This window comes from Diaphorina citri, unplaced genomic scaffold, assembly GCF_000475195.1.
Source record: "Diaphorina citri unplaced genomic scaffold, Diaci psyllid genome assembly version 1.1 scaffold354, whole genome shotgun sequence".
NCBI classification, from domain to species: domain Eukaryota; kingdom Metazoa; phylum Arthropoda; class Insecta; order Hemiptera; family Psyllidae; genus Diaphorina; species Diaphorina citri.
In genome coordinates this window covers 114,299-127,046 of record NW_007377789.1, presented here as the reverse complement: position 1 = coordinate 127,046, position 12,748 = coordinate 114,299, and the positions used below count along the sequence as shown (strand labels likewise).

The following is a 12,748-nucleotide window of genomic DNA, read 5'->3' as shown; positions in this document are numbered from 1 at the left end:
GGACGCGTTTTTTAACTTTAAAATTAGGTACCTACCTCTATAAATCAGAATTTGTTCTTAACTTGTCTTGTTTAAATTTGTCATGCTTTCATCAGTTTGCTCTTCCACTTGGCTAAACCTTTATAAACGAGAAAATGTTGTATTAAACAGCCTTAAACGAAAAAATGAGCTGGTCCCTTGGATTCGCGGATTTCGCGATTATGTTCGCGGATTTCGTGATTTTGTTCGCGGATTTGGCGATTATGTTCGCGGATTTCGCGGTTATGTTCGCGGATTTCGCGATTATGTTCGCGGATTTGGCGATTTTGTTCGCGGATTTGGCGATTATGGTCGCGGATTTGGCGATTTTGTTCGCGGATTTTGCGATTATGTTCGCGGATTTGGCAATTATGTTCGCGGATTCGCGTCCCGAATCGACATTTTGGATATTTGGCAAGCCTAGTGTTAGAGAATGCCATAGACATCAATTATTATTCTACCCTTGTCATCAAAGGTTCATTTTTACTCCGAATTACTCCGAAAATTTGGACCTTAACCAAGTGTGTCAGGGTAAAGGGACTTTGGTCCCTTTTAGACAAATCTAATACCTACTCGTAAGTACCTACCTATCTACTCGTATTACTGAAATTTATAGGGAACTCTAGTGAAAACATCATTGTGGTGTCCTGATTTTCAACTGACCTTAGTGTCGTATTTTATTTAACCTTTAACCCAAGAACCGAAAATTCGAGAGTGGGGGTAAAAATCTCGTAGTGAGGATAAGCAGCTGATTAAAAAAATCAGCTGTTCGCATTAACCGAGAAAAAAATGGCAACTCTATCGTTTAACCGCAGTCGAGAGCTTGGATTAGTATGGCAAGAGGGGAAACGTAAACCCAAAAGTGGGTTAACGCCCCTCACGTCATAAACACACTTCCATGTGAGGGGAGGTAGTGATCTTGAGTGAACTGGGCTGAGGTTAGCGGTTAGGTGTTAAATAAAATATACTGATTAGTGATTACTAGCAGTAATTACTAAGGCACTATTTACTATTTATGTTAAGCTGGTTGCGCTGATGTAGGTACTTTGCAACTTCTTCAGTGCACAGGTACAGCCTTAAAATGATTACTTTAAAGGCCTTTAAGCTAACAATACGTTAAATAAAATATACTGATTAGTGATTACTAGCAGTAATTACTAAGGCACTATTTACTATTTATGTTAAGCTGGTTGCGCTGATGCACTTTGCAACTTCTTCAGTGCACAGGTACAGCCTTAAAATGATTACTTTAAAGGCCTTTAAGCTAACAATACTTGAGTTTTCATTTTTATGGGGTGTATGTGTATGGAAAAAGACAAACTTAAAACGAGTGGATTACAAATTACTAAGGGGCCACAATTGTAGTTTAAACTCGGTTTAAAGTTAATGCTCGACTTTAGGAATTTTCACATATTAACTTTAAGGGCCTTTAACCTTTCCTTATCTATCTCTCTCTCTCTCTCTCTCTCACACACACACACACACACACACTCCTTTTATTTAGTCTTCTCTCCTTTTCTTTTCTCTCTCATCCTTTGTGGATCAAAATTTTGTTCTCTTCCATCTCTTTTACAGGTGTGTCCTTTTCACAATGACAATAAAAACAACAACAACAACAACAACAACAATATTCTAATGGGTCATATGACTCATATGAGCAACAAACACTGTCTCATTGTCTCCCAGGTCCCAGGTCTCTTAATTTGCCTATACATAATGTCATGTACCCATACATAATGTAATGTACATATATCCTACATAGGTATTATGTCACTCTCTTCTACACGTGACAAAACTCTTTCTTATGATTGTTCTAAAGAACTCCTCTCCTACAAAGATAACAAAATCACAACCTATCCAGGCCACATGTCCCTGAATAATCCTGACTAAATGTCCCTGTCTGTATCCTGGATATATTATTCAGATAATTAATATTAATAATAACTCTATACTCGTGAAGACCATTGAGTAGCGACCAGTGGCGGCAAGGCGGCATTGCCAGAGTAAAATGAAATGGTTTAGAAACGACAGAATTAAAAGAGCCTCCTCTTAGTAATGCTGTGATATCCACAAAAATTGTGAAGAGATTTTCAGCTTCACCACAAATAATTGATGATTTAGATGGTTAGATTACCTTTATTGTTAATTGAAATCAGTGGTAGGGATTGAGGGAATATTGCCTAAGGCAATCTCTGCCATTCAACTTTTCAGCCAACCCTTGAGAGTAGGTATCTACCTACACTGCCTACACATTGGGAAAACAAACAACCCTGGGTGTAAGTTTAACCAAGCATTAGACTAAACAATTCTTGGTCGAAGCTACGCCTCACTTTCTTTCTTACACTGCCTACACATTGGGAAAACAAACAACCCTGGGTGTAAGTTTAACCAAGCATTAGACTAAACAATTCTTGGTCGAAGCTACGCCACACATTTTCTTTCTCACAGGAGTTAAAATTAAAAGGGACCCTAAAAAACAAATGTTGGATTGGGCTCAACTAACCATGCACATGTTTCAAAAAGGAAAGGAAGAACATACAAGAAAGAGAGGAACTTACAGGTTTTCAGGCTCTGAAAAGTACGAACAAAACACAACTCTGTGTCAAACAAAACAAGAGATTAATAAATATTATTTAATTCATCGATCAAAACCCAATAAAAAGAATAATTTTCGCAAAATTTTCATTCAAATCTGCAAAATGGAAATGCGTTTTTCAAATTTTTACTGGTTTGTTTACATTTTGAAGGTTATAGTTTCAACGCTAGAGCGCATGCGCAGACGTGTTGTATTTCGTATGTTTTATCAGCTGTTATCTTTCTCATCAGCTTATCATTGAGTTGGTACCCGCGCATTCAAAAATATATTTAAAGGACTTTTAAAATGTAAATTTTAATACTTTCTCTCCATTGTTTTACCTAATTTTTGTTGTTATAGATAAGGCTGTGCACCTTTAGATACGGATATTAAGTAGGCGTATAAAACAGAGAACCGACCATCAACCATAGTCTATTACCAACCCAAGAGAAAATAAATAAACAAATAGGTATTTTATTTTACCTATATATTATCTAAATTTTAATCAATGTACGAGCACTGAAGAGGTCAATTTGTTTATCTCATTGCAAAGGTCGGTGTAAAAATGAGTAAATGTCCAAACAGGGCACCGTTTGTAGTAGAAATAAGAGTTCTCAATAGAAATCATGAATCCATTGAGTGTGAGTCTAAATTTGTTTGTTTTAATTAGTTTATTTTGTGTCAAATGTGGCGTGTCGGAATCAATACAATTTTATGATTGCTGGAAACCTCGTAAGTGCTTCCCTCGGGATTTTCTTTAGTTAGAAAATGCTCAAGTTCGTGGAAATTACGTCAACAAACGGGGTACCTTTTGTATCCTTGTTGGGATTTTTTCTTACGATAAGGCTAGCATTCCATATAACTTCGCACTTTCCATTTTTAAGCTTCGTTTATGACGTGCTATAAAAGGTACTTTAAAAACACGGAAAAAAAATTGTAGTTAGGTTAAAGCCTTAGGCCTTAGGCTAGCCAGCTTAGTTCTTAGTTAGCTTGGAGAGTAGCGCGTCTGCGTTGCAAAGCGCTAGATCGTGGCTTCGATTCCCGCCTGGGGCTGATTTGTCACTTGTGATGCGGTTGGATGGACGTTTTACATGCTTGCTAAGTTCATTCTCAAGGTGTTGAGCGATTGACTTCAGATTATTAATTGAAGACTGAATAGTCTCTGTGTTGTCCCGAATGAATTTCGAGTTGTACAGCGAAGGCTCGGCAGGGAAAGGTGGACCATATTCCGACGGCAGTTTGGACGACTTGATAGCAACATTATTCTGGTGTAAACTATTATACTGACTGATCAGATGACTGATGAGGGACTCTATTTGATTAAGCTCAGCATAGATACGACCGAGGAGATTGTAGTTGGTTTGCTGGAGATGAGATTCCTGATCTATCCTGGGGGCACCGTATTGGTTGGGGAGAGTAGGGTAGAAGATTTGCTGATTGGAGTCGCCACGGGTGATATCCCTTCGGATGCGAAGGGATGAGCTACCAACAGTCACCAGTGCCTGAAACCATGACAGACAAAGATACGTACATATATTATGAATATACTACTGGAAATTTCCTCTTGAACAAAATTCAATATTCCTTAGAAGTTATTTATACAAGTATTAGTTACGAGAAAGGACGTTTACAATTTATGGATATTTTTGAAAAAGAAAATTACTTATAAACGGAAATCCACCAAGAAAAAGCAGAAAAGAGAAATACGTAGACTATAGTGTGAGCTTTCAAAATCTAGAAATCACACTATTATTTATTAGAGTTGATAATTTTTAAGAAAAAACTCAAAAAGAAACCATCTAACAAAGCCACATGTAACACATGTTTTCTTTTAAACCAACCCTTTTTTTAGAGGTTTGATATAGGGAACTGTAATTGATAACATTAAAAAAGAGCTTTTTCAGCCATCCCCCCCCCCAAAAAAAAGCAAAAAACCTAATAAGGTATAGTATAAAAAAATAGCAAACTAAAAAGACTTAGCAAAAACTTACCAAGATTATAAAGCAGAACTGCATGGATGCCATTTTGAATGACACAACTCGAAAGACAGATCACAAGTAAAAGAAACACACGAATGAACTAGAAAATAAGTTGGAAAGAAAAAATAAAATAAAAAATAGACCAAACTGCTTTGGGAAATGTTCAAATATTATCTTGAAATGTTAAATATTTCAAGGATTATCAAATCTATGGACCCTCAGTGTTGTGATTACTAGGCCTGAGGATGTTACAGTGACGTTAACAAAATCAGGTACCTACAAGAAAAAACCATCAGGTACGGAGGCAAATTTTAGATGTAAATTCTCAGATAATATCTGTGTATAAGATCTCACTCTAAAATATCAAAATCCAGATTCATTAAATTTTGCTAAACCATAGAAATCTAGAATGTTCTCTTCTCCTAAAGTCAACTTGTAATTTTGATTGAGTCTTTTCACTCGATTCAATCAGATAGCAAGTACTAACGAAATACCTACCTCTCTACGTATAAATTAATAAAAATATAACAAAACTATTTTGAAAAAGAAAAAAAAAAAAAAAATCGGATGGCCTTTTTTGGGTTATTCAAAAAGTTGAGAGCTCTGAGTCCTCCAAAAGGTTCAGAGCTCCCAACGCTATAACGCTATGTAAAGGATGATGGTGCGAATAATGATCTTTCAAGAGTACCGTAAATAGAAAGTAAAAAAGAGAGGGGGGAAGAAACTAAACATACCCATGCCTAGATAATCATAATTTCCAATAACAACTTTTTCGAAGGCACCCTATATAGAATTTCCATCTCTCTCCCTAGATAATTAATAGGCATATTGTTTTCACACAAGACAATGACCTCACGACTGACCAAATCCCACACAGTAGAAGTTCAGTGAACTGTAAAACCGTACTCGGAAAAGTGGCTACAAGACCCCAAAAAGTCCCGACGGGGCCCAAAAACTGAGAAAATTTTGAGTGTTGTACATTTTTGTGGAGTTCCCCTCAGTACATCACTGTTTATACTCTCGCTCCCCCCCCCCTTCCCTTCGAAAAAATTCTGGATACGGACTTGTCCGCTCCACTCGGTTATTAGCCTAAGGCAAACTCTGCCACTCTATTCTTATTCTCAGAGTTCAACACAACCAAGCTGATAGGGCAGGCGCACAAAGCCGGACTGTTACAAGACTTACCCCTGGTGGGAATGGACACAGATGCTTGCAAGTTCACAAAGTGTCCGGTTGTGGCGGGGGTCCAACAAACGTACAGCTACCCTATGGAAATAAAAGCTGAATATCCGGAGGTAAGTGAAGTTCTAGTCCAGTGGTCGCAGGTTTGATTCCCGATCGAAGCGAATTTTCCGGTACCGACGCGACGTAAATGTTTACCACTAAAGTAATGCTCATTTCATTACTTTCTATTACAATACATAAGTATAGCGAAGCTCATACTGTGTAATGAGAAAGTATAGCAATTTCCAAAGTCGAGAAATGGGTGGAAATACCCGTTTTCGGGTCCCCTAAGTCCAAAAAAGTGATTTTTTAGCCCATAATCTCTAGGTGTTTTTAGCCTTAGTCGTATTATTTTTACGCTATAGAATGAAATACCTGCTTACTTATTCAGCTGCTCATTGAAATGCATTTAGGCTATAACTAATTACTTATAATGTCATCTTTATATCATAATAAATCTAATCCTGGAATTTTCGTCTTCATTTCAAGACCTTGGGATGTATTCAAGTAAGTAGGTATTTCCATAAAGTAAAACAGATATTACGTAATAAATAATGCATTTGGGATATATTAAATAACAAAATTGTCACATTAAAAGCACTAACAGCAGATGAATCATAGTTCTTATGACCTGTAGAATTCAGGATAAGAATCCTTAGATAGACCTAGATGAATCCTCGATAAACCAGAGGAGGTAGTTTGCTTTAAGGGAAATTCATTTTTTCTATCATATTTACTAAGTTATCCTATACAATCTCACAATTTCTGTAGCTTATGACTGGTTTATACGAGGCCAGAAGCCAGTAAAGCAGTAGACAGTCCAATTACTGACCTTATGAAACCATGTAAATGTAAAACCATTAGTCCCGTTAACTGAACTCTTTTCACGTTATTTGACGAAATGACGAGTTTTCGTCACATAACGTGCTGAATCCTCCTCGTCTAAAACTTTTGTAAAATAGCTCAAGTTTGTGACGACTGAGGAAGAAACAGGTCAAGTCTATGGCAATTCATTAATTCTTGGTTAAAGAGTTCAGTTAACTGGACGCTAATTTTGGTTGCAAAAACTCTCTAATATTCCAGTCCATCTGTACGAAATACAATCCTCTGCTTTCTTTCCAGGGTGCATACACAGTGAAATGGAAGCTATGGAATGAAAATGATCCAATCGTACAATCATGCTGCTTGAAGTTCAACATTGTCTTGATTTAGAAAACCTGAAATTCGCTGAAATTAGAAGCCTGAAATGCTTCTGAACAGAAATTTTAATGGAAAACGGAAGGGTGAGAGAGTAAAAGAAGAAAAATGTAAAAGGGCAGGGAAAGAGACAGACAATAGAGAAAAGGAGGGAGGTAAGACTCAAGACAGATATTGGTACGACGGAATTTTTAGAATTCCTCTGAATGCTGAGAATTTTGAAGGGAAAAACGACTTTTTGACCAATCCCTGATCAACTACGGACGTCTAAGGATGTCAGCTTCAACCTTCAACATCAAACTGCAGAATCGGGGTTAGTTTCTTCACAAAATTCACCTTATTTTGATATGTTTCTAATATTAACAAACTTCTCAATAAATCGAGAGATAGTTGGCGTTGGCAAACTGGCGACCATGATATGAACTCCGCTCTGCTTCCTTCTTCCATTGCTGAAAGCAAATTTATTGGCATCGATTGGAAAATGGCGTATGCGTAAAATACTTGGTGATGACGTAAAATACCAACATATCCATTGTATTGTTAAATGTACCTACTGAAATTATCTTAGAAGCATTGATTAAGTTTAGGATAAGAACCTATCAATGATAAAAGTACAATTTGTTTTTCAAAGGACAGAGGCATAGTAAAATAGAGAGAACTGTAGCAACAGAGGTCTTATTGTCCCGAAACCGAGGGATAGAAACCTCATCTGTTTAGGAAAAATTTCGCGCCGGGCGGGAATCGAAGCCGTGAACCTAGCGCTTACAAAGCAGGCGAGCTAACTTGCAAGCTAACTACTGGCTCGGATGAATTTTATTTGGAGAAAATCAATGTCAATACGACCACCTCTATGGCCGAGTGGTCAAAATCACTGACTCTCAACCCGGAGGTGGTGCAGTCGAATCCCGGCCAGGGCGGAAATTTTCTACTCAAACTTTTACGTTATTGGATAGGCATGGATGTAACTGATTGTGCCTTGAAGTATTGCTAAAGTGGTGCCGAGATACAATCTTTAAAATAATAAATAAAATAGGTGTTGTGGTTCAGGAGATAGAGCGATCAGTGTGTGAATATGAAATGTGAATGAGTGAATGGATCTTGATTTTATAATATGAGATGTCAGCTTCATTAGAAGCCCATCTACATGGCTACATGCTAAAAATGAGTCTTTGTACTTGGATAATATTTAAATTGAGAAACGTAATTCACTTTTCTCTTCTACATTGTAAAAGCATTTACAAGAAAAATGATAAAGTTCTAAACTTTAATCCAAAACAAAACACAATACATATAATATTATGTGGAATTTGATATTTTTTTAATTCATGCCTATTATTCAAAATCATTAGTGATTTCACTCAATCCTATCGCAATATAATTACTCAAATCGTTTGCTAAATACCTACTGTTCATAAATGTCGTATGAAGTAATAATTCAAAAATTAAACAAAAAAATGATAGTCAACCAAAAAAGTATCAACAAAAAATAATCAATTTAATAATAAATATTTGACAAACCATTAGTTTCAAACGACAGTGATCAACAAGGGGGGAAATTTTTAGACAAGAATAACACATGTGTAGTATATCTTGTAAACAGGTTGTTCTTATAGGAGAGACAGATCGGGAGATTGGGCTAAAGCCAGCAGGTGCTCTTTTTCAATCCCCCAAGAAAGGGGTGCTACTTGAAAATGATATAAATAATAAAAAGGAAAGATATATATATATTTTTTAGAATCATCGAATTAATGCTTTTCGGGAATGTTACTTAAATCTTTCAAAGATTTTTACTTTTTATTCCTAATAAGGAAAGCAATGTATTCGCCAAATATTTCGAGCACTTGAGTTAAGACTCCATGATCGGTAAGTCTAACTAAATAACTTCAGAAATTATTATTAAACAATATTTAGCTTCCTATAGAATGTAGACTTTTATTTTTCCTATTTAATATTTTTTATTATATTTATACTCTCCTTATCCTAATAGTATACAAAGTATACTGTAGTATAGAAAATTTTTTTTTTTTTTTTAAAAAAATTTTTTTTTTTTTTTTTTTTTTTTTTCCTAACTTGCAAGAATGTTTTTTTTTTTTTTTTTTTTTTTTTTGAGAAAGAGGAAGAAGGAAGAGTTAAAAAAAATAATAAGTCCTACCTTCAGAGACACTGCTAGTTAATTTATTCTTTTTCCGTCACAGGAACGATGAAGCAGTTAAAATCGTGTATAAAACAGGATCATGTAAGAATGTATAAAAATATTCCCTAAAACACAACGCTGAATTTAAATATAACTGCTGTCTATTAGGTTCACAACGGCTTCAATTATTTTCAGACCTTTCTTGTACTTGGTCAGATCTACTGATGGATCTTTAATTTTCTTGTCTAATAGTTTGAATAGTTCTTTCTTGACAGCCACTAGAAGTTCTGCAATCTGTAAAATGGAAGAAAAAATAACTTTATTAAAAAATTTGGAAAAAAACTAAAGAATAAATTTAATTTCATTTCATTACTTCAACTTTTTAAGCCAAAGATATTAAAGAAGCTATTCAATTGTCCTCACGAAGCTGAGGGCACACCGAACAAGCACAGAGCAGAAAAAACTTCGGCCCCGTCAGGAATCGAAGCCAGGACCTCCGGAGCGCAAGTCTAGTGTGATACCATCTCGGCCACGGAGGTTGCTATGGCAAATAATAAAAATAACTTTCAGCTCATGCTCCTTTAGCAAAAATACATCTAGTACCTAAAACAAATGCCCTATCACCACAACCACGAGGAACGGCTGGCTTTCTCCTAACCTTTTTTTTTTTTTTTTTTCTCTCTTAAGCGCTTTAACAATGCTTATGGGCATGTCGTTCGCGCTGTCTCCTAACCTTAAATCGTACGATATTGAAATTATCGTATTAAGGCCAAGATTTACTTACCGTACATTAGCTAAGTACCTGTGTTTCCATTTCAGGTAATGGTAACAAAATGTGTACCATTCATTCGGTCCAGATAAACCCTTGTCACAGGTCTACTGGTGCTTTGACCAGCCCTTGTGAATATGTCATTGTACATTTTTGTGGAGTTTTATTTTATCGAAATTCGACAAACCTTGTGAAATTTATCGCAAAACAAATAAAGAAACAGGCATACAGTCTACGTAAAATTAAAAAAAAAAATTGGACCTTATTTTGGTTGTACATTTTTGTGGAGTTTTATTTTATCGAAATTCGACAAACCTTGTGAAATTTATCGCAAAACAAATAAAGAAACAGGCATACAGACAGTCTACGTAAAATTAAAAAAATTGGACCTTATTTTGTTCGTTCAATAACACCCTTTGTTTCTTTTGGGCCCCAAATTGGCCTTAAGGGACAAAGTCAACTGTATCATATCCACGATTTTTCCTGGAATATTAATCGTATGTATTTATGTGCCAATCTCGTTATTTGAAGAAGCATTTGTAATGCATCCAACATATGATTTCTATCATTATTGACATCTGTCAAAATAATTGTATATCTTAAGGGACAAAGTCAACTGTATCATATCCACGATTTTTCCTGGAATATTAATCGTATGTATTTATGTGCCAATCTCGTTATTTGAAAAAGCATTTGTAATGCATACAACACATGATTTCTATCATTATTGACATCTGTCAAAATAATTGTATATTATATACCATTTATACCCAAAATAGAGGTGCTATTTCAACTACATATTGAAATAAAGGGACTGTCTGTCCTATCTATACAGTCTAAATACTCTAAATAAAAAATCATAATTATATTCGGTGTCAATTGTGGAATTGACAGTCTCATTGGCAATGACATTGGCAGAAGAAAAAAGTCCCGCAGGCTATAAGGCCTGGAAATCTTGGAATCACAGGAGATAATTGACATCACACACAGACATTTTGTTAATCTCATAGGAAGTAACAACGTATTCCATAATTATTCTGCTTGGGGGCCTTGCAAAAAATAGATCATCCGTTTTCTTAATAATTAGAATAAAACTCAAATACAAGATTTTTTCCGCAGCCAACCTGTTCCGTATTTGTTTCTTTAAGAGAGAGAAGACTGGTCCTTGAGGGTATAATAAATAAATCTACAGTAGAAAATATTCTGCTTGCAAAGTTAAATTAATTCTTTTCATGAACATATTTATAATTTAATTGTATTTCATATATTTTTGTTTAATGTAATATTCGTTTATACTACATCTTAGTACTAACGGCTCACATATTTTTTTATATATATTTTTCTTTATGAAATAGATAAAAGAGAGGAAATGGAAAAATTAAGGACAGGTAACAAGAGACAAACTGAAAAAAAGAGGGGGAAATACATCACAGAATGAAAATAAATGAATGAATAAGTGAATCGTAGTTTTTCACACTCTAGAGAGGTACTCAAATTTCGAGAGATAAAACAGAAATTGAACACCTCGAGAGCATATCTAGAATAGAAAAACCTGTCGGCTGTTTCGAAATTCCATACTTTACACGGGAAAATGTCGTAGAAAAACGCTTTACTTCGTCTTTTTAAGTTATCACAGATTCTTTTCATGGAATTTCTAGCTTTCTCTAAGTGAAAATTAAAACCAGTAATAGTACAACCGACGGGATTGATCAAACCATTGTTTCTCATTCGAGAAAATGGTTTAGGTCACTCATATTTTCATTTATTTTCCTTGAAATAAACCAAGGACCAAATTCATACAAGTGAGAAAATACCAGTGTACATTTGAGTAAAAACCCATATTATGAACAAAAATTCTCGCTCTCAAGTCAGACTGAAACAAATTTTGGCCAACCAGATGTTTGGAATTGATGCTTCAATGCAGCTTGAGAGCCAGTATTTTGTTCATAAATATGACCCTAAGTATTTAACATTGCAAATACACTTGGCATTGTCTCACCCTTGTGTATTTGGCCCTAGAGATCTACATCTACATAATTATGTAACAATTGTAAATCTACAAACAATTTACTTGTTTGCACTAAGTAGTAAGAAACCAAAATCACTATTTTGCATGAAACAAGTTTAAATCAATTGTAAATCTACAAACAATTTACTTGTTTGCACTAAGTAGTAAGAAACCAAAATCACTATTTTGCATGAAACAAGTTTAAATAGAAGATTTCAATTTTCTCAGAACCAGGCTTTCATGCCTCATCTGGGATTGAACCTACGCCCTCCTGTTCACCAGGCGAGCGCCTTGTCCACTACACCACCGAGACAGGTTGAGGATTTGATATAAAAAGTAAGTAAGTTATTAAAAAGTTGGTTAAACGGTAGTAATCCAAGAAACATTACGCACACAGTTTTAAAATATTTAAACAAACTCAACTTTGTAAAAAAACTGAATTAAAACCGACTGAAAATATTCGAGATTAAAAATCCTATGAAGTAAAAAGTCAGGACAATTTTACACAGAAGGAAACTAACAGAAATTTTAGGATAGAAAATAAAATTACAAATTTCAACAAATTAGTGCACAATTCTAGAAATACATATCAGGCCCGTCGCCCATTGGAACCGTAGTCACGCGACTGAAAATGATAGTCTCTAATCAAACCTATAAAAATGATAGGGAGTCTTTATCATTTTAATAGGTTTGGTTTTTCAGGCTACACGCTACTAAAAGTCGCACGACTATGTTACAATGTGCGACGGGTCTCATTTCGTTCCGATAAATAACAATGAAATTCCTAAACAAAATTCATTACAATAAATTTTTATTATGTTCTATTAAACTGTCTATAAAGATT

The 12,748-nt window shown here is 35.1% G+C and overlaps 1 protein-coding gene across 1 annotated transcript; it reads left to right on the top strand.

The window, feature by feature from the left end:
* The first annotated feature begins 5,242 nt into the window (after positions 1–5,242).
* Positions 5,243–7,324, top strand: LOC103507941 (MD-2-related lipid-recognition protein). The gene is made up of 3 exons (XM_008472460.2): positions 5,243–5,261; positions 5,698–5,867; positions 6,919–7,324. The coding sequence occupies exons 1-3, from the start codon at positions 5,243–5,245 to the stop codon at positions 7,006–7,008; spliced, it is 279 nt and encodes a 92-aa protein (XP_008470682.1). The 3' UTR covers positions 7,009–7,324.
* The last annotated feature ends 5,424 nt before the right edge of the window (positions 7,325–12,748 follow it).

Coding starts and splice junctions, on each gene's coding strand:
- LOC103507941 (XM_008472460.2), top strand. Junction 5,868..6,918: donor TAAAAGCTGAATATCCGGAG/GTAAGTGAAGTT, acceptor CTTTCTTTCCAG/GGTGCATACACAGTGAAATG.